General features: G+C 34.3%; 1 protein-coding gene across 2 annotated transcripts in view; it reads left to right on the top strand.

Moving 5' to 3' along the window:
- PPP1R3A (protein phosphatase 1 regulatory subunit 3A) overlaps positions 1 to 25,681 on the top strand; it is a 38,733-nt gene extending 13,052 nt beyond the window's left edge. For both annotated transcript variants that reach the window (XM_065939453.1, XM_065939454.1), the window contains 3 exons: positions 20,213 to 20,271; positions 20,368 to 20,492; positions 22,411 to 25,681. In XM_065939453.1, the coding sequence (XP_065795525.1) occupies positions 20,213 to 20,271; positions 20,368 to 20,492; positions 22,411 to 24,720 (2,494 nt within the window). In that variant the 3' untranslated portion in view covers positions 24,721 to 25,681. The remainder of the gene's footprint in view (positions 1 to 20,212; positions 20,272 to 20,367; positions 20,493 to 22,410) is intronic.
- The last annotated feature ends 502 nt before the right edge of the window (positions 25,682 to 26,183 follow it).

Consider the following 26,183-nt stretch of genomic DNA (forward strand, 5'->3'; position numbering starts at 1 on the left):
AATGGGAGCTTTCTGATGTGTAGCTAATTACTGATTTTTGCACAATATAAAGTACATTTAAAATTTTTTGTGAAAATAACAAGCTCATATGGAAATAGTAGTTATCACTATATTATAATGCTTTCAATTTTTAATTATAGTATTTTTCTCTTTATGATATAAGAATTAGCATATTTTTAGGAAATTAGCATAAATAATTACATATTTTATATGGCAAAATAATAATAAGCCCCATGTATAATAATATATTAATGATCTCTGACATCACTATCCTCAACTGTCATCTCATAGTTTTCCTAAGAGTTTTACTATAATTTTCCTAATATTCTAAAGAGCTTTACTGTATTAAACCTGAAGTTTCCATCCAAAGTATAAATGTATTATTGAAGTAGGTAATGCATGGTATTTGTAAGTAGTTATATTTCATTTTCTCATAAGAAGTGTTTTAATGAAATGCTGAAAATTAAAGTTTTATTATTTACATTTGTTGTCCAATTAACTTTCAGTATGCAAGTGTGGATGGGTTCCTACTGAAAATGACATTTGTGAGACCGAATTGAACAATTCTGGGGGATAGCTTAGCTATTGATTGAGCAGTCTGGAGGGGTATTCTTTCTCAGTACAACAGAATATACTTGTCTGTGACTAATTGTAACCTCTGAGGAAATTAATTTTTCAAAAACCCTCAAAATTATGTTGGTGTGATTATAAGAGTCTTTTTTTTTCCCGTGTTATTCTTCAATTTCTGGAGAATCTCTTGACCACTTACGGTAATTCTGGACCAATTTGCTTTCATTCTTTCAGTTTTTATCTGAGCATCTATAACATTTATTAGAACTTGTCTACAAAACCAAGTGGGACTCTCATCTTATTCATGGACTGTAGCCCATCAACAGCTTTAAATTTATGATATTTTACTACTTTAACATGTTAGCTTGTTCTTTTGTTTAGAAATACCTAATTATATAAACTTAAGGAATGCATGTTTTAAATGTCTTTCATTTCTTAAGTGATATAAAATTATTTCCCACTAGATCACTTTTATACATTATTTTTATACAAAGTGATATAAAAGTGATATACATCACTTTTATACATATATTGTAATCAATAAGGCCCACTCCATTTACATAAGAAATTTAGGCAACAAGGGATTTGTTTGATCAAGTTCAGGAAATACATAAGATGAAAAGTTGTCTTGTGATTTAAGTTTTGTGATTTAAGTTGTTTCACAAAACAACTTAAGGTTGCACAAAACAAATTAAGGTCTCTAAATCCCTGTGCTCCAATAAGCCAATTAATCACAAAGAAATTATGGAGCCCTTGTTTTCTTCTAGTTAGCTTCTATTTTCAAGCATTAATTTGGCTAACAGATAATATTTATGAACATTAGAAGTTAGCTATCAACACTGTATGTGCCAAATGGAATGACACAGAGGAGATCATAGGAGATATGAACATAAGCACTAGAGGAATGATACCCTGTTGGCTGCACTGATTAGAAACCGTATCACAGAGGAATTGAACTTGATCTTGAATGGTAAGACGTGGGTAGGTAGAGAAGAGTTAGGAGACTGTTTACACAGAATAAAAAACACTTGTGGACACAGCAGCAAATAGATAAGTAGGTGGTTTTGTTAGTCAATTTGACTGCCTGGAATGGAAAGAATTGTGAGTCAAACTTGAAGAACAAGGTTGAGAAAGAATTGCACAGTCTTGTTAGACCAACGATTTTGAATTTAGAGGCTCAGGGACAAAGTATTATTTTAGCTATATCAATTCGGAAAGCGCATGCAGAATAAATCAGAGAAAAGTGGAGAGAAAAGCATGAACTAGGTCACTGTCCATAAGAAGGGACATAGACTTTCTACATTCATAACTGTTTATTACTGTTTTATATGTATGGAATGTTTAAAACATAGGTTTTATCCTTTCTCATTTTTAATATCAATAATTGAATTCTGCTATAGATCATCTTTAATGTAAATAAACATATATGTATTATGCTACTAATTATTAGACATTTCTACACTATTTCATGGCTGATTTTACTATTCTGGTGATACTTAGGGGAAAATTACTGCTATAGGGGAAATTTACTGCTATAATTGTTTTTTAACCCAAATTCTTCCTTCAAAATCTAACGTTTATGTTTTAATTTCATGAAAAAGGTTATTCCATGTATTTCAGTCTTTATCCTCTTGGATGAATATGTGGAAATTACACCAACATAGTTTTTCTATAATACCAAGGTTGAGAGGGTATTGATCTTGGTTCAGATGAAAAAAAATGATCAAAGTATTACGCTTTTCAGCTTGTATATTAAGAGGGAGTAAAAAAAGATTAGTAACTAGAATAAATGATCTTCATACATTCAACAAATATTTATTGAATACCTACTATGTGCCAGGGACTGTTCTGAGTACTAGAGATACATCAATGGAAAAAAAATGACAATCCCTGTCCTCATGTAGCTTACATTCTAATGGAAGGAAAACTAATAGGTAATAAACATAAATATTAATAATCTTGAAAGATGATATATGCAATTGAGAATATAAAGAGCAGAGGAGAACAAGAAGAATAAGAAATAAAGACTACTTCATTGAGAAGATGACAAGCGATCAGAGAGTTGAAGAGGGTCAGTCATGAAGAAATCTGGGGAGCGAGAGTTCCATGCTGAACAAAGCAGCCACTGCAAATATTCTAAGGAAGTTCAAGATCTCCCCTTCTGTTTGCATTAGGTTTTCATGCTCCTCAGGTCCCCGATACATTCTTGGGCTTATTTCCCACAGGATCCATCACTACTCACAAGGACTCTGAGGGAAGGAGGGAGTACAGCATAGGTACAGATGAAAACACATCATTGGCAGTTTATCTTTGGCATCAACTCTTTTAGGGTCCCTTTCTGCTTTCTCTAGCTGTCCAAATCTCTGTATCCTATCTTTTAGATCCATCTTTGCTACTGAAGGACTGAGTTGCAATTTTGTCTTGGTGAAGGTGCAGTTGTGTTATTGTACCTATCATGATTTTATTTTCAAAATGTTCCAATTATCCTAACAATTGACTGTGCTGTGCTGTATTTAATCACTCAGTCATGTCCAACTCTTTGCAACCCCAGGGACTGTAGCCCGCCAGGTTTCTCTAGGCAAGAATAGTGGAGTGGGTTGCCATGCCCTCCTCCAGGGGATCTTCCCAACCTAGGGATTGAACCCCAGGTCTTCCACATTACAGGCAGATTTTTTACCTCCTGAGCTGCCAGAGAAGCCCAAGAATACTGCAGTGGGTAGGCTATCCCTTCTCCAGGGAAACTTCCTGACCCAGGAATTGAACCAGGGTCTCCTGCATTGCAGGTAGATTCTTTACCAGCTGAGCTACCAGGGAAGCCCCAACAATAGATTATGAGTATTGTAATATTGAATAAGTTTATGTAAATTGTTATCTGTAAGAAGAACATATTCTTCATAAAATCAATGCCATATACATATAAATTAAGCAAACCATTTTACATTGATGATTTGGAAAGACAGTAAATGTAATCTTGCAGGTCACTTCACTTTTGTAGCAAATGAGGAAAAAAGAAGACCTGAATGTATGCAGTTTTGATCTTTTTATATAAAACATTATTTTACATATTATAAACTCCAAGCACATTAAACTATCAGTATTATCTACAGATATATTTAAGTCATTACATTGCATATTCTGTTTTGTTTTTTTTTTCATAACTGTCACCTCATCACTACCATTTTCATCTCAAGACTAATTGTCTCTTTTATGGGATCTAACCAACTAGTGTCCTTAGCAATGCAGTTTATTGTCCTTGCATTTACAATAGTTGTTGGGGCAATTGCCACATAGTGCAATTGGAAGACATTTTACCATCCCAGGTTTAAGTCTCAATAAACACCATCAATTTTATAATCAACAATACAGTTGTTAGGGTAGAGAAGATTAATGTTTCTTACCCTAAATAGCATCTAGATTCCCTTTCAGTTAAAAAAAATCAGTAAATTTAAATTGATTGATGTATAAATTGATAATCCCCGTGATGAATATAAATTGTTTTATAGACCTAACAGGAGTAGAAGTAAAATCTCTAAAATTTACATTAATGCTAACCTGCTTGGTTATGTATACCTTCTCCTCCTCCCACCCCACAGAAAATCTTCAGTTCAGATCAGTTGCTCAATCGTATCTGACTCTTTGCGACCCCATGTGCTGCAGCATGCCAGGTCTCCCTGTCCATCTTAATAGCAGAGTATTGTTACTGAAGGATATATTTTCTCACTATCCATACTTTGATAGTAAAAACCAGTGTAGAACAGTAGTGTAAAACAGTGTTTCTTAAGCTTGGGTGCACATTGGAAGGGGAAAACTAAGGCACTCCCACCCAGATTCTCCTATATGACCACAATTTCATTGGTTGGGGTTGGGTTGCAGTCACAGATTTTTAAAAAGCTCCTCAGCTGATTCTGATTTGCAATGAGTTGTGAACAGTATAAACAAAAGATGAAACACAGGTATTTTGAGTTGTAACTTTTAAAAATTTATGGAAAATCACTTAGTCTCAATATCCACCAAAAGAGTAACACTATTAAACAAAGAAAAAATTAGCAAATAAAATAATTCTGTTGCACATATGGCATGGGGGAATTTTTAAGCATTAACAGCAACATTAAGGACTATGGGAATTAAGATACCAAAGGGTAAGATTTACAAATAGGGCGTTTATTAAAGAAATTTTGTCCTATCATTCGTGAGGACTTGGGAAAGAGAAAAAAGACTCATTAAATAGCATGGTAAAGTTAATTTCCATTTAGAATGAAATAAGCTTTCAGAAAGTATTTACTTTTTGAAAAGTGTATATTTTACAATTTGTAAAAATCAAACTTCTAAATATGGTATGTAATTAGAGGATATGATCTTATTAAAGGATATGATCTTCTTTCAGTCTGATCTCTTTGCAAGCCCATGCACATGCACAGTTGCTATTGTCTTCCCTGAGCTTGAGTTATGGATCTTATTACAGTTGACCCTGTATGGATCCTGTATGAACCCTGTTATGGATCTTAATACAATGACGATATCAGGGGTGCTGACCCTCTTTGTAGTTGAAAATCTGAGTATAACTTATAGTTGGCCTTACATACACTCAGTTCCTCTGTATCCATAGTTCTGCATCATCAGAGTTAACTAACTGCAGTTCAGGCAGTACTATAGTATTTACTATTGAAAAAAAAGTTGGCATATAAATGGACTCATGCAGTTCAAACCTGTGTTGTTCAATGGTTAACTGTATTTTCTTCTATAGGATTCCATACTTCCCCAATCCTGAAAGGTACAGCTGTGATTTTAAATGGCCAGTTTTCATTTATCATTCTTCAGACAGTAAGCTCTGTGAAGGCAGAGTTGATTCAATCTGTTTGTGCTAGTGGGTTAATTTCTAGCATGATCTGGCATGATGCCTAGCACAAGTTAACTATTTGTTGAATGAATAAACATTAAATTTTGTCCAACATTAATCTAACTTAGCCTGATTTCCAATCTAAGTTATAATAGCGTAGAAGGACAGAATTCTTTTAAAGCCACTCGATAGCTGTATTCTTCAGAATGTTAAGTGTAAAGTCTTATGCTGTCATGTTAAAAGTGTGGCAGAGATCCCCATCTTTGGCAGCATAACTGCATCGCTGCAGGATTTAGCTCTTGTGTCTGACACCTTCATCAACCCCAGCCTGTGTCCCAACTTCTCCAGTCATCTGTTCCTTGTCCTTTAGTTCATATTGGCTCTCATCTTGTCCTTCCCAAACATCATACCGCCCTTCTAATTGCAGACTATCTCAGTGAGCCCTTCACACTTCATCTTCTCAGGACTCGCTGGTAATGTATATCACTTTACTTAATCAGGGATCCAAAAGCTTTCAACTGGGAGAGCCATCTTGGCACAGATGAGCTCCTCCTGCCTACTCCATCTCCTCCAGTGAAAGGTACCAGAGAAATAATACAGTGTTTGTACTCTAAGCCTCTTAAATCAGTTGGATTTCTTTTCTTGAATCTGTAGGTTTGTTTGCATCATCTCTGAATCTGCTTACATCTACTCCAGTATAGAAATTAGCTAGGACCAATAACTGGTGTATGTTTTCTAGCATCACAGTATTGAAATTAACATGAACAAGAATATGAGATGTAGATAATTGCATGTGATAACTACACTTATAGAAATTGTTTATTTTAAAAATCATATTGCTTCCTATTTAAAGAATTTTAATCAAATAGATTCTATGTAGCATATTGGCAAGTTAAGATCTTAAAGCTAATTTAAAAGTTCTACTGCTTGGACATTATCTAAGTTAAGCACTCTGCACTCCAAAGGACACAGTCAGGACAGTGAAAACAGGAGAAAACACTTACAAATCATGTATCTAATAAGTGTCTTACTCAAAAGAACTCATAGATCAATACTAAAAAGACAGTCTAATCTGAAAATTAGCAAAGGATTTAAATAGGTATTTATCTGGAGAAGATATATTAATGATCAATAAGCTGCAGTCTATGGCGTAACAAAAGAGTTGAACACAACTTAGCAATTGAACAACAACAACAAAGAGCATGAAAAAGAACTCAATATCATTAGCTACTATGAAGTAAGTGAAGTGAAAGTCACTCAGTCGTGTCCTGCTCTTTGCGACCCTATGGACTGTAGTCCACGGAATTCTCCAGGCCAGAACACTGGAGTGGGTAACCTTTCTCTTCTCCAGGGAATCTTCTCAACCCAGGGATCAAACCCAGGTCTCCCATATTGTAGGTGGATTCTTTACCAGCTGAGCCACAGGGGAAACCCAGTTACTATGAAAATGCAAATCAAAACCACAATGAGATGCCACTTTACACCCACTATAGTGACAACAATCAATAAGAGAGATAATAGTAAGTGTTGGTGAGAATGTGGAGAAACTGAAATTATAGGATTATCATAAACCCAGCCATTTCACTTCTAGGTATCTAACCAGGGGAAATGAAGACACATGTCCATCCAAACATTACGTAAATATTCACAGAAGCACTGTCTACAAGAGCCAAAAGGTGGAAACAACTCAAATACCCATCACCTGGTGAATGCATAAATAAAGTCAGTGTATCTATACAATGGAATACTATTCACCAGTAAAAATGAAGTATTGATACATCCTGTAACACTGATGAACCTCAAAAACATTTTCCTCCATAAAACAGGGAATATGCAAAAAACACATACTGCATGATTCTCTTTAGTATGAAAAGTGCAGAACAGGCAAATATATTAAGACAGAAATAAGATTAGTGGTTGCCTAGGACTAGGGAAGAGTGATTCTAACAGTCACATCCTTTTGGGGGGTTCTGGAAATGTTCTAAAATTAGATTAGGGTGGTAACTGCACAATTCTGTAAATTGAACAGATCTGAATTAAACATTCAAAATGGGTGGATTTTGTGGTAGGTAAATTTTATTTCAATAAAGCTGTCACCTTAAAAAATATATTACTAATTTTGTGTAGAGATAGAAATATTTTATGATAAACAGATCTTGATTTCTGAGCTGCACTGCAGAATTTAGAGTTTATAAGTTTAGAAATAAGGGTCTATTTTTCCTAAAATTTAGTAGAGAAATAATACTAAAAGCTTGTTTTGTTTTTTAGATAAGTCTAGAATAAAATAGAGAAGGAAATGGCAACCCACTCCAGTGTTCTTGCCTGGAGAATACCAGGGATGGGGGAGTCTGGTAGGCTTCTGTCTATGGGGTCGCGCAGAGTCGGACACGACTGAAGCGACTTAGCAGCAGCAGCAGCAGAATAAAATGAGAAGAAAATGAATATAGGTTAGCATATAAAGTCCCAGAAGAAAAACTGTATTTCCCATACATGGTATGTGTATAAGCTTTAAAAGATACTCGAATACCTTTCCATGACTTCTATAGCTAATTCTGTTGTGGGAATAAGGAATATAAGTTTAATTCCCTTCTTCATAGTATGTTAATTCAAGAACTGAACAGCTTTCACTCTATAACATTTTTCTTATTGTTTCAACAGGGAATGCAGACATTAATTTTGTCTTTTTGCAAAGTGTAAAGTGTTGATATAATAATAGCTAATACTTACTGATTGCTTGCCGTATGCCAGACACTGAGCAGTTCAAATCTATTTCCTCACTCATGTGTTACACTGGCACAAACACTTACTCGGCTTACTTAATTGCACTCTTCTTTCTTGTGTCCTCTTTCATGGCCTTTGTCTGCTCTCTTTTTCTTTTTTCTACTCCACTACTCTTTCCCCACCCACCTTTAGAGTAAATTATTCAACTGTTGGCTACACTATTTGTTTCAGAGTTTTACTTTTTAAAAGCAAGTGTTTTGTTCACATTGTTCTGCCTTTGGCCAAAGACCAATTTGATATTACAGAAAAATATCAAATCAGATTTTGTGTTGAATTTTGATTGATTTGGTCAAAATGTTCAACTGGTTTGTTTATATAAACCTGCCTTAAATCAAAGAAATGTGGGTTGAAGGGGAGGGAGTCTTTAAAAGTGAAGTGGTAGATTCCACAGGAGAGTAGAATCTTTTGTGAAAAAATCTGCAACAGAGGACAAAAGAAAGAAAAAACTAGTTCACAAAAGGTGTGGGTGAAGGACTGGCAAAGCAAACCTATAACAGAAGATGTGGACATTTGTGAGCATGCCTCAGTGCATTGCATTAATAATTTGCGTATTAAGAAGTCACGAGTCTTCATGTTAATGAATCCCTAACTAGTCTCTGACACAATAGACTGAGCGTCCCTGGAGGAGTCATTACGGCCCATCATGTCAATGATCCGCATATTAATGACTCCCTTACAGGCTCATCAACAGGTAGCCTCATAGGCTTCCATTGAGTTCTTTTTCATTTGATTTTAAATGTACCTTCTCCTCCCTTCCTTTTGTAATAAATACTATTGTGAAGAATTGACAAAAAGGTGCATTAAGATGATTTTAATGTGATGTAAGTTCACAAAAGCATTAAATTTAGAAATAATACGTTAAGACTTTCTGAGTCTGCCTATAAAACTTTTCAAAAACAGTTACATACAAATCCAGCTTGATAATAGCATTATTATTTGGATTTTAACACAAACCATCCAATCTAATTTATCATATTTCTCTTTTCCCTGATATATCAATTTATGCTATGATTAGCATAAGTAGAATAGCTAGTTTAAAAATGTTTGTGAAACTGAATTTCTTGAAAATGGAAATGAATTTCAATGGATTTCATATTATAAAGATTACTAAACACTTACTAAAACCATAAAACTAAAAACAGAAACTGCTAAGATATAGAATTTAAAAATATAAATGAATTTTAAACTAAGAGAAAAAGCAGGACAATAAATAAATGGTCCTAGGATTTAAAAAAAATGATTTCATAACTTTTAAATTTAACATTTAGCTGAAAGCAATCATGGGAAGGCAGTACTTTAATATTTCTAACTTGATTTGGCTTGCCCTGGCTTTTGTTGGTCCTAATTATTATATTATTATATGTGAAATGCCGGGCCGGATGAAGCACAAGCTGGAATCAAGACTGCCAGGAGAAATATCAATAACCTCAGATATGCAGATAACACCACTCTTATGGCAGAAAGTGAAGAAGAACTAAAGAGCCTCTTGATGAAAGTGAAAGAGGAGAGTGAAAAAGTTGGCCTAAAGCTCAACATTCAGAACACTAAGATCATGGCATTCGGTCCCATCACTTCACGGCAAACAGATGGAGAAACAATGGAAACAGTGACAGAATTTACTTTCTTGGGCTCCAAAATCACCGCAGATGGTGATTGCAGCCATGAAATTAAAAGACACTTGCTTCTTGGAAGAAAAGCTATGACCAACCTCGACAGTATATTAAAAAGCAGAGACATTACTTTGCTGACAAAAGTCTGTCTAGTGAAAGCTATGGTTTTCCAGTGGTCATGTATGGATGCGCGAGTTGGACCATAAATAAAGCTGAATGCTGAAGAATTGATGCTTTTGAACTGTGGTGTTAGAGAAGACTCTCGAGAGTCCCTTGGACTGCAAGGAGATCCAACTAGTCAATCCTAAAGGAAATCAGTCCTGAATATTCATTGGAAGGATTGATACGGAAGCTGAAGCTCCAATACTTTGGCCACCTGATGCGAAGAAGTGACTCATTGGAAAAGACCTTCATGCTGGGAAAGATTGAAGGTAGGAGGAGAAGGGAACGGCAGAGGATGAGATGGTTGATCGGCATCAGTGACTTAATGGACATGAGTTTCAGCATGCTCTGGAAGTTGGTGATGGACAGAGAAGCCTAGAGTGCTGCAGTCTATGGAGTTGCAAAGAGTCATACATGACTGAGTGACTGAACTGAACTGAATTATTATATTTAAGATATCTGGTGAATTTTTTACAAACACAAAAGGTATAATCTCCTATATGAAATACTGTAGAACTGCTCTCCTAGTACTTATATTGAATTACACATCATTTCACCTGATTTACTCTATAGATAAAGGGAAAGGTATTGATATATGCTTGAAACTCTCAAGAGACAGGACTGGGACAAAGGCTGGGGGAGAGTTGTAGAAGCTTGGCACTTTGCCCCCCATTAAAAAGAAAAGAGCAACCACATGCAAACAATACTATCTTGGGAAACAATACAGGGCACAGATGCTCAGGGGAGTGGCTGCCACCCTAACTTCAGCAACAGATCCTTGGAGGTGAGGTGTCACTTCCGAAAGATTTGATTTCATAGTCTGGAAGTCACATGTTCCTTTGTTTGCCTTCCTGCTCACAGCCCTTCCAAATACAATCCTTCCACATACACACTGGGAATATCAATTTACATTTTAAATTGTCTTTTTCTTAAAACAGTTTTCAAAACAATATGTAACACAAGTTCTGTAGAGCTTGGATGTCAAAGCTCAGTACTGAACAAACCAAGTATCTTCGTGATACTTATATGTAGATTTCACAGAGAAAACAGGTTTAATCAGGATTTCCTTAATTGCAATTAGTTGGCTCACAGTCATGACTCTGTGATAATGACTTTTTACACAACCACAAACAAATCAGTAATAAATAAAGCCTGAGAATTAGTATCCTTAGGAAAAAGCAGATAGTAATAATTCTCTGATAATATTTGAAAGGTGGATGAAGTATAAAGTTCTTAGAAATCACTTTGTAGGGGAACATGGGGAATCAGAATGTCAGAATTCTAAAGTAGGAAGAGTCTCAACTGGACAATCACTAATTTTTTGTCATTCCATGGGTGACAATTACTTCCATTAAGAGCTGAGGAAAATAAGGACTTTAGACCCAATAAAGTTAAAATTTTTTTCTGATATCTCTCTGATGTACATTCTTTAATTTTTCCTCCATCACTTAAAAACATTTATATTTCTCTCTTGCTAGAATACAATTGGCAGACTGTGGCAGAATAGTCCCTTGGGCCAGGTTTACCTATAATTATTTTTTTCCATTTAAAATTCATGGATTCTGGTTGTAATTGCATTGCTCCCAAAGCAACCTACAATGTTTTTGTTGTTCACATGTGAACTTTCAAGATTTGACTTAAATACAGACTAGATTCTCACATTTTGGTATTCCTTTTGAAGATACTCTAAGGAGATCTCATCTCTACAAAATTGCACATGATGCCCAGATTTGATCACAGAATTAAATCCAAATAATTTTTTTCTCTCTAATCCCTGTGGGATGGGGTGAGCAAGAAAAAATAGTACCCACCACTTTGACATGACAAAGCAGATTTGAAAATAGCAATCCTTGGCAGAAGACAGAATTAGGAAATGAAGCAACTTTGGAAAAGAAACTTACCAAAGAATTCTTCAACAGGTTATGTTTTTTGTTTTTTTTTTTTTTTTTTTTTCAGGTTATGTTTTTCAGTTGCTCTTTCTCTGCTATTGAAATTTCTTGCATCAAGAAGGCATGGCACCATCATTGTCAGTATGTTTTCAAGATCAAGGACTGAGGCAATAGGCAATGTGCTAAATTTAGTAAAAGAAATAAAGAAGATTTTTGGGAACATATCAATTCAGCTTTATAGAAAACAGGAAAGTGACTCAATAAAACCATCTGGTCACTAATGTGGTAGTATATACTTAGTTACCTGAATACTTAAGCAATTCACGAGAGTTTACTCAAAGGTCTTATGGTTTGTCATGGTTTATGCTTACATTTTAAAAGTAATAAATTAACTTATATCATATGTGTTATCCAATATATTTGCTCATCCCAATCACTTGTAGATATTGGTAATGTTTTTTCATTATTTGAGAAGTTTTATCTGGACATAGTAAAATAATGGGGGAACAAATTATTGTATAATCTTCATTATAAATAATACAAGACTAGTTGACAAGTTGTAGTGGTAGGATTTCTGTAGGTATTAAATTTGAAATGCTCACTATAAGATTTAATTGAGAATTTATCTTTGTATTGCAGTGTCAATGGTTATTTCTATTGCTCCTTCTAGCATTTATATGTCTTTTGACAACAAATTTAAAAAACTTCCAAATCATATTTCAAAATCATATTTATGGGATACTATTAGTTATATAAATATGTAATCTTAAAGCAGAAAGTATCCTATTTAATATCAAAACTGAGAAAGGCAAATTTTCTCTATTTTGAACAATAAAGGAGTTGATAGGTAGTGGCTGCCAGGCTGCATAGAGAACGGTCACTAGGCTCAACCTGGACTCAGCAAGGAAACCCCTTGATCTGTTATCAGTGTTTGCCATGGATGCTAGAGAGGGAGGCCAGCATGAGAGTATTGTATTTGATATCCCTAATCTAATCCGGAGCTTTCACTTTGAAGATAAGGAATGTGACGCCCACAAAAACCATGTTCTCCAGCATATTAATTATTAGTCCCCAAGTTCAGCATCTTAAGGAAATACAAAGTCACTTAAAAATGTTTATGTTTTCTCTTTGAGATTATTTTTGCTTCATTCAATCCTTTATTGATGCAGAACTGTCTTCACTTTGTTTTCCTTTCCAGCATCATCGTCAAGGAACTGAATTTAATGCATGTTTTCATCCTGAACTCCTTCTGGCATTGTGCCTTTAACCTTTTTTTCCTTAGACACTTTTGTTCACAATTAGACATTTATTGCTCTAATTGTCTTTCCTTTGATCAAATATTTCTTTTCTGTTTTCAGTTTTATTCCTGATCTAAAGAAGACTATTGGTGTTGTAACACCAAAGGATTAGATACTGTAGTTGATTAACGTATTATTAACTTCACCTCTCATTAAGTACAAGTTTCTGCTCTCCTCCCTCCTCCAAATCATAAATGGCTGTAAATGTCAGAACACAAGAAAGTTCATTTTTAGAGAACTATCACAATAAGATTATGAAAATAAACAACATATAATGCATAATTATTTATTTCAGGAAAACCTTTTCAATTTAAGTATCCACTTAGCAATGCCAATTCTAATACTAAAACATTTCTTCTTAAGTGTATTTTAAAAACTCTTAAATGAGGCACATATTATTTCTAACTTAAAAGCTCTCTGTCCATTTATTTTCCTTTCTTCCTTTAGGGAAGGAAGGTAAAGGAAATCAAATGAGAGCAGCAGCTTTGAACAAAGAGGGCAGACTTAACATACTTTTTGAGGAGTTCAATATTGACTTTTTAGCTGCTTATCAGAACAAGAGGTGATGCCTAAGAATTCCAAGTTGGTTATCTTTAGTCAGTGCTGAGTACTTTCAAGAAGAGTTGTTAAAGAGACACAAATGCAACATTCATGACTCATTTTGGAAATGATCCTTTTTTTATGCCAACTTTTTGATTCCTCTTGGAACAGAGTTACACTTCTACTACCTACAACCTAATCCTGATATTTACCTTGACTGGTTGGGTAATTCCATCACATTAGACAGATTGTGTGGAACAGGTTTCACTCATATTTTAAGAGATATATGAGCTTTTAGCACAATAGCATTACAGAAACTCAGGAAAAATGATATTACTACTTATACTAAAACTACTACATTTTGGCAGTGTTAAAATTAACCATAACTCTAAAAGCCTAAGTGCCACAAACCTAGAAACTGCAGGAATATTAACAGGGTGCACAGATTCTGACACTGAATAAATCAATTCGGTAATAGCAGAAAGTGTGAATTAGCATTCCCATGCAAACTGTATTTGGTGAAGACATTTTTAAATAGAAAGGTACTTTCATTGATGATCTAGTGATCTTTCTTTGGAGGGTGGCCCTCTGATAGTAAAGGTATATTTTTTAAAAAACTAATCAAGTATGTTATCATGGGCTGCCAGTTTTACACTTGAAAGTAACTTGTGGGAGAAAAGGTAACTTGTGGATTAAAGACATGAGAGAATGGAGTAAACCTTAAAAATATATATATAGATAATTGCAAGTAAAAGGAGAAGCATGGGAATTGGTTACTGCAGCAGTGGAGAACTAATGATTAGCATGGTATTTACTACATGTCACTAATAATGATAATAGCAATAGCGATAATAATAATAATAGATTTATTAGACATTTCCACATATTGAGAATTATGTTAAATAATTGCCCTGTGTATAAGGACTAGGCAACAACTGGAGCAAAATGAGACACAGAGAGGTTTAGTGTTGTGTTGAGGTTAAGGCTTCTGGAGGTTGCATGGCTAGTAAGTGACTTAGTAATTGGTAAGTAACAGGAAAGACAGATTTGAATCCAGTTTGAATTTGAATTTCTGCTCTTTTTCACTATGAACTGACTTAAATAAAAGCCAGGAAACTAGGCATAACCTACTGATGCACTGTTCAGGCACACATACCCGAGAGTAGAAAGGAAGGCTGAAAAGTGTCTACTTGAGCACCCGAGAAGCTGATTACCCAGCCTGGAAGACATCAAAAATCAGCCAGCTGACTAATTAGAACTTATGGCATAGAGTGGGTGCTCAACAATGACCTGTCTTATGATTAAATAATACTAATGACTGACTATAGTATATACTTAAGGTATGCTAGTAATGAAGTATCCCTCCACAAATGACATATCTTTTTGACTTTTTAATTTCTAAATTTATACTAGATTTAATTTTTTTTTGTTTAATTATTTAAGCCCATAGTTAAAAACTTTGCCTTTTAACTTTGGAGGGGGGAGGTACTTCAAACATTAAAAGACACAAAAATACACATGCTTTAGTAGAATTTTTATGACACTAACTTTTAATGAGGGAAGAAAAGAAGAACAATGTTATGATAATGCTGGTAAGAGGTACACAGAAAGGAAGAGTAGAAAGGACACTGTGCATTTATTGAGCACAATGTCATACACTGTTAACCACTCGGAAGAGCCGTAAGAAACTCCCCTGCTCAAAAAGGACTCAGGGAAAAGAAAATCTCTATAACAAGTGGTGCTGGGAAAACTGGTCAACCATGTGTAAAAGATTGAAACTATAACATTTTCTAGCACTGTACACAAAAATAAACTCAAATGTATTAAAAATCTAAATGTAAGACCAGAAACTATAAAACTCTTATAGGAAAACATAGGCAGAACACTCTCTGACATAAATCACAGCAAGATCCTCTATGACTCATTTCCCAAAGTAATGAAAATAAAAACAACAATAAACAAATGGGACCTAATTAAACTTAAAATCTCTTGCACAATGAAGGAAACTATAAGCAAGGTGAAAAGGCAGCCTTCAGAACAGAAAAAAAATAATAGCAAATGAAACTACTGATGAAGAATTAATCTCCAAAATATACAAGCAGCTCATGCAGTTCAATACCAGAAACATGAACAATCCAATCAAAAGTGGGTCAAAGAACTAAAAGACATTTCTCCAAAGAAGACATACAGATGGCTAATAAACACATGAAAAGATGCTCATCATCTTTCATTATTAGAGAAGTGCAAATCAAAACCACAATGAGGTATCATCTCATGCTGGTCAGAATGGCCGCCTTCAAAAAGTCTACAAACAATAGATGCTGGAGAAGGTGTGGAGAAAAGGGAACCCTCTTACACTGTTTGTTGGAATGCAAACTGGTACAGCCACTTGGAGAACAGTGCAGAGATTCCTTAAAAAATGAAATAGAACTGCCATATGATTCAGCAATCCCACTGCTGGGCATACACACCAAGGAAACTAGAATTGAAAGAGACACATGTACCCCAGTGTTCACTGCACCACTGTTTACAATAGCTAGGACATGGAAGCAATCTAGACGTCCATTGGCAGACAAATGGATAAGGAAGTTGTGGTACATATACATAATGGAATATTAGTCAGCTATAAAAAGGAACGCTTTTGAGTCCATTCTAATGAGGGGGATGAAACTGGAGTCTATTAAACAGAATGAAGTAAGTCAGAAAGAGAAACAGCAATACAGTATATTAATACATATATATGGAATTTAGAAAAATAGTAATGACGATCCTATATGCAAGGCAGCAAAAGAGACACAGATGTAAAGAACAGACTTTTGGAGTCTGTGGGAGAAGGTGAGAGTGAGATGATTTGAGAGAATAGAATTAAAACATGTATGTCACCACATGTAAAATAGATAACCAGTGTAAGTTCAATGCATGAAGTAGGTCACTCAAAGCTGGTGCTCTGGGACAACCCAGAGGGATGGGGTGGGGAGGGAAGTGGAAGGAGTGTCCAGGATGGGGGGACATATGTGCATCCGTGACTGATTCAAGGCGACGTATGGCAAAAACCACCACAATACTGTAAAGTAATTATCCTCCAAGTAAAATAAATAAATTACTTAAAAAGTACTCAGAATATAAAGGGGAGACTAAAAATTTTCTCTAACATATTTCATTTCTACCATGAATGTATATAGTTCTGGGGCCTATCATCATCATCAACCATAAAGTGCTTTGCCTTTATTTTCAAATTTTCTAAAGTTGTTTTAGAAACAACTTTAAATGTAATTGGTCATAAAACAGATACTTTGGGTTTTGGAGTGGGATTTTATCTATACATACCCTGTAATTTAGACCAGAGAGCAAACCATTTGTCTGAATATATTACCTGAAACTAGAATTTAACAATTTAGATATTTTAAATGATACAATAAACATCTGTAAACCAAAACAGCTTATCATTTCCTCATTCTTTTCCTCTGACTCACCTCACTTTTATGTAATCATAATCTTGAAAATCAAGCTTTCTTGTATAAGAATTATATCCTATGTATTCCTTGATAAATGTATTTAGATTATTTCAATAGCTTTTAGCACAATAAAAAAGAAACTACTCTTATGCAATGTTTTAGCACTGTTCATTTAATATTATATGTTGCTAAGATTTATCCATATTACTGTATGTCTCTGTGGATTTTAAATCAATTTTGAGTGCTATATATATTTCTCTGTTGTAATATCAAGTTTTACGTCTACTCTTCCATTGATAAACATTTGGATTGGTTCAATTTTATGTAGTTGATGGCAATCAACTATCAACTGATAAAATTGACGGTCAATTTTATCAATTGAATAAGTAAAAAATTAAGTAAGTATAAAATAGCATCCCCTTGTGGTCTTGATTTGCATTTCTCTGTTTTTTAACAATGCTGACCATCCTTTATGTGTTTATTGACTATGTGCATTTTCTCTCCTGTGAAATGTCTGCCCCTCTCTCCTGATTCTATTGAAATGTTTGTGCTTTCTTATTGAATTGTAGAAGTTCTTTATATTTCTTGACATTTATTTTGTGTTGATGTTGTATAATGTAAGCATCTTCTCCCAGTTTAGTTATATTTTTCTGTTATAAAGAGGTCTTTCAATGAACAGAAGTTTTAAATTTTAATAGAGCTAAACTGATAATCTTTTTTTTAATAGTTTTTTTTTTCCTTCTTTAAGAAAACATTTTCTACTCTGAGGTCTGAAAAATATTCATATATTCTACTAAGAATCTCAAGGTTTTTGACATGTAAAATCCTAATGCACCTGGAATTGATTATTGAATATTTGTTGTGCTAATTTCACTTTTTTCCCATGAGGGTAGGCATTTTCCCTATCTCCATTTACTGAGAAGTCCCTTATTTCACTGATGTCTGACATGCTACTTTTATCAAATACCAAAGTTCTAGATATGTACGGATCTGTTTCTAAGCTCTCAACACTTTCCTGTCTCAGCGCCAATATAATTGTCTTAATACCTATATCCTCATAAGAAGTATTGAAACTACATAGAGGTGCTTCCTCTACTATCTCTCAGAAGTAGACCAGCTATTTTTAGTCCTTTATTCTTCTCTTTAGAATCATATATTCAAATTTTGTGAAAACATGTTTTGAAATGTTGATTAGAAGTAAATTTGTAGATCAAATTTGGAGATACTGTCTTTGTAATTTTCCTATCTATGAACATGGTATATCTCTCAATATTTTTTAGGTCTTTAATACTTATTGATGCAATTCTATTCTTTTCCTTGTAGGAGTTTTACACATTTTCTATTAGTTTTTTAAACAAATATTTGATATAATACTTAAGTTTCATCTATTTTGGATTCTTTTTCTTGTATTTACCCTTAAATCTAAGATTTCCCTCCTATATTTCTGTCTTTACATGTTTTTGTAAGATATCAAAATAGTAATACCCATTTTGATACCTAAATATTTATCCTCACAGTGAGTTAAAAGCAAGTTCCTTTCCTTTTGATGAAATTATTTTAAAAATTTAAGCATTCTAAAGAATTTAATAAGAAAAATGATTAATAACATTTTGTTTAGGCAAAAACATAAAGCTTTAATGATATTTTCCTCTACAAAGGAGATTTTCAATATTGTTATCAGATGAAAGATAAAGTAAGAATACTTAAATGCTGTTTAATGGTTTATATATTTTTAAGAGTACATAGATTTTCTGGACATGGAGAAAAAAAATGTGTCAACTTGCAGTTGGATTTCACAAAAATGAATCTTTGTATAATTATAGGCCTGATTAAACAATATATATTATAGATTAAAACAGTATCACTTATGGTAATATAATATTTTCTAATGAAATTGTCTATGTAAAAACACTATTTTCATTTCTGGGCCCACTGCAAGGTAGCAAATAGTTTTGGCAAAGCTAAAATTGAGCATCATAAATGTATACAAAGCTGAATTACTTCTTACATGGTCAAGATGGAAGAATTTGTAATTTTCTTGTGACTTGTCAACACAAATTAGCCCTCTGGGGATCTGGATCAACACTGTTCATGCAATGAAACTAGGTTCTATTACTCAAATTCATCAGTCATTGTGAACTCTCTAGATTTCTTTTACTGCAGAAAAATCATTGAGAAAAGCCAGTAGGAGAAAATTCAGCTGAGACAGTACAAGAAAATGTGAATATTGGTTCAATCATTTCTGACAGATTGACTTGTGACATAACTATACACAAAGTGAGCTTTTCACTAACTATTTTCTTGCTATTGTGGACAAATCTAAATTCTTATAATTCCACAAATACACCTATAAACAGATTACACTTGAAAGAAAAAAGTATTTGTCTTTCTCAATAAGTATGCAGAATATGAGAGAAAAGCAAGTATAATCTGAATTATCTTAAAGAAAAAAAATATATGTTTTCATATGAATGACCAAAATCTTGGCTGTGAAACTGACCTTTGGCAATACACACATGAAGTCTTTAAACTGGGTATAAATTTAGCTGCCTTTTAATTTCTATCTAGCTTGTTTGTTTTCTCCTTTTCTGGAGAGAGAGAGTTAACATTATGTCAGTTCAACTGGAAGAGTTTTGAGTAAAATGGAAAACAAAAAAATTAATAATTGGAACATTAGAAAGTAATTTTAATGACCACAATGGACTGTCAGTTCATAAAACTTCATCATTTAAAACAAGAGAGAAATATTTGGACTTTCAAAGTGACAGTTATGGGATAATCTACATTTATATATATTTTTCCTTTGGCTGTGTGTTTTAATATGAATAAAATAATTTTATTTAGAATTATGGTATTGTGTAAATAATTTTTACATTTTTTACAACTAATATACATTATTGCATCATTCTAAGAGATCATTTTAATGAAAAAACATACAAAGTAATGCAAGAAAATGTGAAAAGTTATATAATATTTGTTTAGCTTGTAACTGGTTTGAATTTCCTATAATTAAAATGCTATACATTTATAGTCCCTGAAAAAGCATAACATTTTGTTGTAAATTTAACAGTAAAGAAGAATCATCGGTAACATCAGATGAGAATAACTTTGAGAATTCAAAGGTTACAGGTAATACTTCTTTAATTTTTAAACAGAATATATTTCTTTTGTTGAAGCCTACAACTAGAACAATCTTACATAGGTACAATTATCTTAACTTTTCAGATACCTATATCCCAACAATTGTTTGTTCTCATGAGGACAAGGAAGATTTGGAAACCAGTAATCAAAATGTAAAAGATGTAAACAGGGAACAGGATGAACGTAATGAAAAAGAATTAGAGCCGACGGTGAGTATTCTGGTTGCTAAGGTGTTAGAGAAGATGAATCCATTTATGCTTCAAAGATGCTGCAATGTCTGCTTTTCAACAGCTTCAACTAATATAATTTGCAAATGCGAAAGCATAGCCCATTCTATCCTTGCGTCTCTGGCTTCATCAACAAGGCTGGTGATTTGATTTCAGTGTGTTACTTCAGGTCTCTGCAGTGGCAAATTAATGACATTCATTTCTTATCTCTTTACCAGCGGCTCTGAGTAACAGTTTGTAGGAATTACAGAAGAGGTAGCGCTATCCTGATGTGCATTTCTAATCTTTGTGACAACTGTACAGTTATCATAAACTCGTCTGTAAAATGAGAGGGCTGGACTGCATGATTGTTACGGTTCTGTCCAGCTCTACAAGTCTGATTCTTGCATTTAGCAGCTTTTTTTTTTCTTTAACTTACTTCCATCTTTGTGAGAATCTTTAAGTTCCATATCATTGGAAAGTGTTAAATTACCAAATGAGGATAAAATAGCTTGTGCCATAATTTTTAAACAGGAAACAAATTCAGAGCTGTACAATTTAGTATTAAATTTGTTATCATAAATTTCACACTTCATGAACATTCAATCTATTTGGGATTTTTAGGGTATGGTTTAGATAGCATTTTTATCACAAAGGAAGAAATAGGAGTAAACGAGTCACATAATGCAATTTATCCTTTACTGTATTTGGTTGGAGCTCATATCATTAGGATACATGGATTCATAATCATCGAAGATTAAAATGACATTTGCCTCTTCAAGTGTCAGTGCTGAAACAGAAAAGAAATAGAGCTCATCTCTTTCCCCACACATTCCACCCTTTCTGTAGTGATATGGAAGCTGCATCACTAAAGTATGCAATTTACTTTGCTCCAACTTTAAGAAACTACAAAGTTGTCACCCACTGTGAGAATTCTCACCAGCTGAAAGTTAACACAGCCATTTTTTTCAAACCACAGAATATAATGAAAGGACTCTGAAAAATCACATACATCACCAATACACCTCATTACAATGAGCAGGCGCAAATATAAAGTTTGTTTAGAAGTTACTGAGATTGTACGTCCAATAAATGAACAGGGAACTGTAATTTAGATGCTAATTTGCTCCATGCTGACGTTAATGCATAAAACAATGAAGCTCTATAATAGATGGAAATACAACCAAATCTGTGGAACCCACAGGCGTTGGCTTACAAGACAGCTGTGCAGTTGACAAGTAACATGAGCCTTATGTGAGAAGAAGGGGAAAACGTAAGATTTGCATATAATTATTGAGATCATGCAAATGTCAGTTATGAGGAGAAAAAAAAACACAGGCATCTCACTGTTAAATCCTGACAGTTGGCATCACTGAAGAGCTCAAATACATTTGAGTACCAGTTGGCAGAGGGTCATTAAAACAGAATTTGCAGAGACATTAACTCCCTCACTTTTCTTTGAGTGACGTTTTGCTATTAATAGTTTGCAGAGGCTTTGCAGAAAACATATTAATAAGAGATACTATAATAGGGGCACCTACAGCAAGTGTAAATGCAGCAAGGGGCATCCAGGAAGCTGCTCTCTAATTGATTAGCATGGAGCTATCAATGTGTATATCCTAAGTGAGGAGAAAGTGCAATGACAAGCAAGAATAGTTGAATAATACAATGTGATATTTGGAAGCTGGGAAGGAGAGTTATTAATTTTGGCCCCTTTTCTTATTAAACTCATTCCTAAGTCATAGCTTACAAGAATCTCCCCCAAACATTCATCTTTCAGAATTTGTGCAAAATCTACAAATGAAATGAATCAAGGAAATCTATCGGATAATCATTAGCCAAATTAATGAAAACTATCTAACTTGCTTTGTATATTTAAACACAATAAAAAGCATTATTTTTGTTGTTTTTATCCCTTAAGATAAACCAACACTTGCTAAGAAGTACTGCTTCTGGAGATGAAAAGAATACAGTCAATTTTCCAAATAAAGCTGACAGGTTAGAGAAGAAGCAAATCCATGGTGATGTATACACTGACTTGTTTAAAAGGCCTTTGTCTTCAAGTTCATCAGCAGAAAGATCCTTAAAGGGAGATTTTTACCACAAGGAAAAATATTTCTCAGGAAATGAGCATACTTATCAACCTTCAGAGGAATTTACTTCAGATACAGGAGAAATCAAGCCATCATTGGGAAATACTAGTAGTGATGAAGTAGTACAATTACATGCTAGCAGCAAAGAAGTACTGGACGATAATGCTAATCCAGCCAAAGGGAGAGGCAGAGGGCAAATGTCTTGTCCCTCTGCAGACCAACTAATGGCAGACAACCTTAACAAAAAACTTGAAAGAGAAGGTAAAGAAATTGAAGTAAAAGATTGGGAATGTTTAAGAGATGACTTTCGCTTGGATTTCCATTCAGGAAAATCGATAGAAAAAGGATCTTCCAAGAAAGATTATGGCAATAGTAAGAGTGAGGAGGAGCAAAGAATATATTTAGGTGTTAATGAAAAACAAAGCAAAAGTTTTCAATCAGTCTTACATGACCAAGAAAGAAAGATGAGCCACTCTGAAATAAGTGTGGAAGGGATGGGAGCCAGCAACAGAGACCTAACTGCTCTGCCGAGTAAAGACACCACAATTCATGACCAGTCAATCAGAGCAGATAGGTTTCATTCACCAAGGACAAATCTAAGCCTGGAAGAAACTGTGTCAGCGACCTCAGACTGTGATCTCTCGGCTAGCAAAGGCACTAGTCTAGGAGGGATGCCTGGTCAAGCTGGTTCACCAAGAAATGGAAATGTTTTGAGGAATAAGTACCTTATCCAAGCTGAAGAAGAAAAATCAGTTTGGATTAATCCTGAAGATCAGAATAAGAACACACAGCATAAACAAAGTTGGAATGTTCTGGAAAGTCAGGAAAGAGCAAGAGGGAGTAAGACAACTATAACAGAGCAGTCCAAAGAACAAGCAGATTATGAAGACATGTGGGGAAAAAGAGATGATACAAGGAGCTTGAAAGTTAATCCTACACAAGAATTGTTTACCTGCCAAGAAACAGCAAGCTGTGAACTGTCTTCTCTAGCTGATCATGGTATTACTGAGAAAGCAGAAGCAGGTACAGCTTATATAATTAAGACAACATCAGAAAGTACTCAAGAATGCATGTCTGCTAGAGAAAAAGCAATAATTGCTAAGCTACCTCAAGAGACAGCACGAAGTGACAGGCCCATCGAGGTAAAGGAAACAGCGTTTGATCCACATGAAGGGAGAAATGATGATTCACATGATACCCTTTGTCAACGAGATACAGTAGGTGTAATCTATGACAATGATTTTGAAAAGGAGTCATGTTCAGGTATTTGTAATGTGCATGTAGATGAAAAGCAAAAGGAAGAAACCATAGCTATATACAATCCTGGGAAGACACATGACAAGAAGAAATGTGTCATTGGGAATACAACATCTGTAGAAGAATCCTCACAGGTCATTACAGACAATCAAAAAGCAGCCTCAAAATTAGATATACATTTGGGAATGTTACCAACAGACAAAAAAATACTTCCAGAAAATAGAGATCATGAGCAGGTCCAAGAATTATCAAAGAGAACAAATATAGATGTCATCATTCATTCTTCTTTAAACTCAGACACTAATAGAACTTCTCAGAATGGCTCTCAGGTTTCCAATCACCATGCTAAAAGTTCAGTGTCATCTCACGAACAGACCACTACTATAGAGCGTGCAACTACTACCATGATGCTCCAATCTACTTCTAAGTCAGAATATAATTGTAATCCAACAAGTGAAATCCAGGGTACTAAAAAGCACTCTCAACCTGCATCTCCACTGGAAGAAGTTTCTAAAAGTTCAGGAATAGTGACATTAGATAGTACAAAGGAAAGATGTATAGGCCAGATTGTCAAACAAGGAGAATGCAGTGTGGAGAAACCGCTAGGGCCAACAATTTTGATCAATGAAGCTTCTGAGAACATAGAAGGGGTAAGGCATGAAAATGAAGGATTAATAAACTCTGGTCAATCACTGTACTCTTCAGGCGACAAGGAATCTGACAGCCCTGCTTCTGATAGTCTCCCTGGCCAGGAAAGTCAATCTCAAAGTGAATCTCTGCTTTCAAAATACATCAACTCTAAAGTACCTTACTTCCTTTTGTTTCTGATATTTCTTGTAACCATCTATCAGTATGACTTAATGATTGGCTTGGCATTCTAACTTTTTTCACTGTACTGGCTATGCTGGGAAGGGGGAAGACAAAAAGAGTCTGTCAAAAAGAAGTAACCTCAGCACTATTACTACTCTCTTAAAAGATAAGCTATTTAGCCCCAAACATTTGGATTGGTGAAAGAGACTATTCATTGTTCAAAGAGCCAGTGCAGTTTTTCTCTTGAAGGATCATTTAAAAAGGAATGCGTATGAAGTTTGCTCCTTCATATAAGTAATTATTCTATATAGGACCATTATATTTGGATCATTAAATACCTATATGAATATGAGATCTGAAGCACGTCAAGTTGAAATTAGGTACAGCTGTTGCTCCTTAGCAGGCTATGAAGTTTCAATGCTTCATGTCTCTTCACTACTTAAAGTGCCATTTCTTGCATTCATTTCTTTTGCAGTAAAGCTTCATTTTTTTCCCTGAGCGTATTTTTCCCTCTGTGGTTTTTAAAAATAGATAAAACACGGACAATGACAGAGGACTTTTTTTGGTCTTTGAATATTGACCATGAAATTTGCATTTACCACTGTATCATTTATCAACACATTTTGATAAATCAAATCTTTCAACTTTAAGTTCATATTTTTAAGAACAACATCCAAGCGTAGATTTAAGTTGAAGAAACACATTGTGTACCTGAACAACAATACACATATATACGTTTTATCTCCTGCATACCTACAAAGTCAGGGCATTTGTAAGCCAAATTTGCCAAAGACCGAAACAATTAAAAGATGATCTTTCAGTTTTACAAAATTTGGGGGATGGCCTTTCTTTAAGCAATATTTTTTTCTCTTTTAAAGGAAGATTGTATAACACAGTTGAACAACTTTGACATCAACTATTATTCAGAGTTGGAAATTTAAATTAAAAGTTCTACAAGCATTGCTTTAGAATGAATTTGTACCTATAAAGCATAAGGCATTAAGTGATAATAATTAAAAAAAGATTTACAAATGAACTACTCGGTATTTTTTTTTGTCTTCAAGCAAATTTTTAACTTTTCTCACTATAAAACAATAAATTATTCCTCAAGGTGCTTTAAGAGAATAAACTAATCATTGGTGATAGTCATTATATAGTTACCAAGTTGTTAAATGATAACTCAAATTTTAAAAAGTCAAATAGGCAGGCAAGATCTTCTGATAGAGAAATGAATATCCAATATACCAGTGACTGGTTGCTGCTATTAGCTATGGCTAAGTATGTGAAATAATGGAACTAATCATTTTAGTCACATAGGTATAATGAAATTATTACTATACAATCAATTTTCAGCAACTATTTACTAAATGACTAAAATGTGCAAAATCTTGTGCTTTGTTCCACAATAGAGCACTTCCTTTGATACCCCAAACAGCTAATCCTCAGGGAGGAGGCATCAATAAGTAATCTGATGCTTTTGCCTTGGTCAGAAATATGGGAGAGAGTCACACTCAGGGAGCACATTTGGGTGATT

Source organism: Muntiacus reevesi, chromosome 6, assembly GCF_963930625.1.
Source record: "Muntiacus reevesi chromosome 6, mMunRee1.1, whole genome shotgun sequence".
In the NCBI taxonomy this organism is placed as follows: domain Eukaryota; kingdom Metazoa; phylum Chordata; class Mammalia; order Artiodactyla; family Cervidae; genus Muntiacus; species Muntiacus reevesi.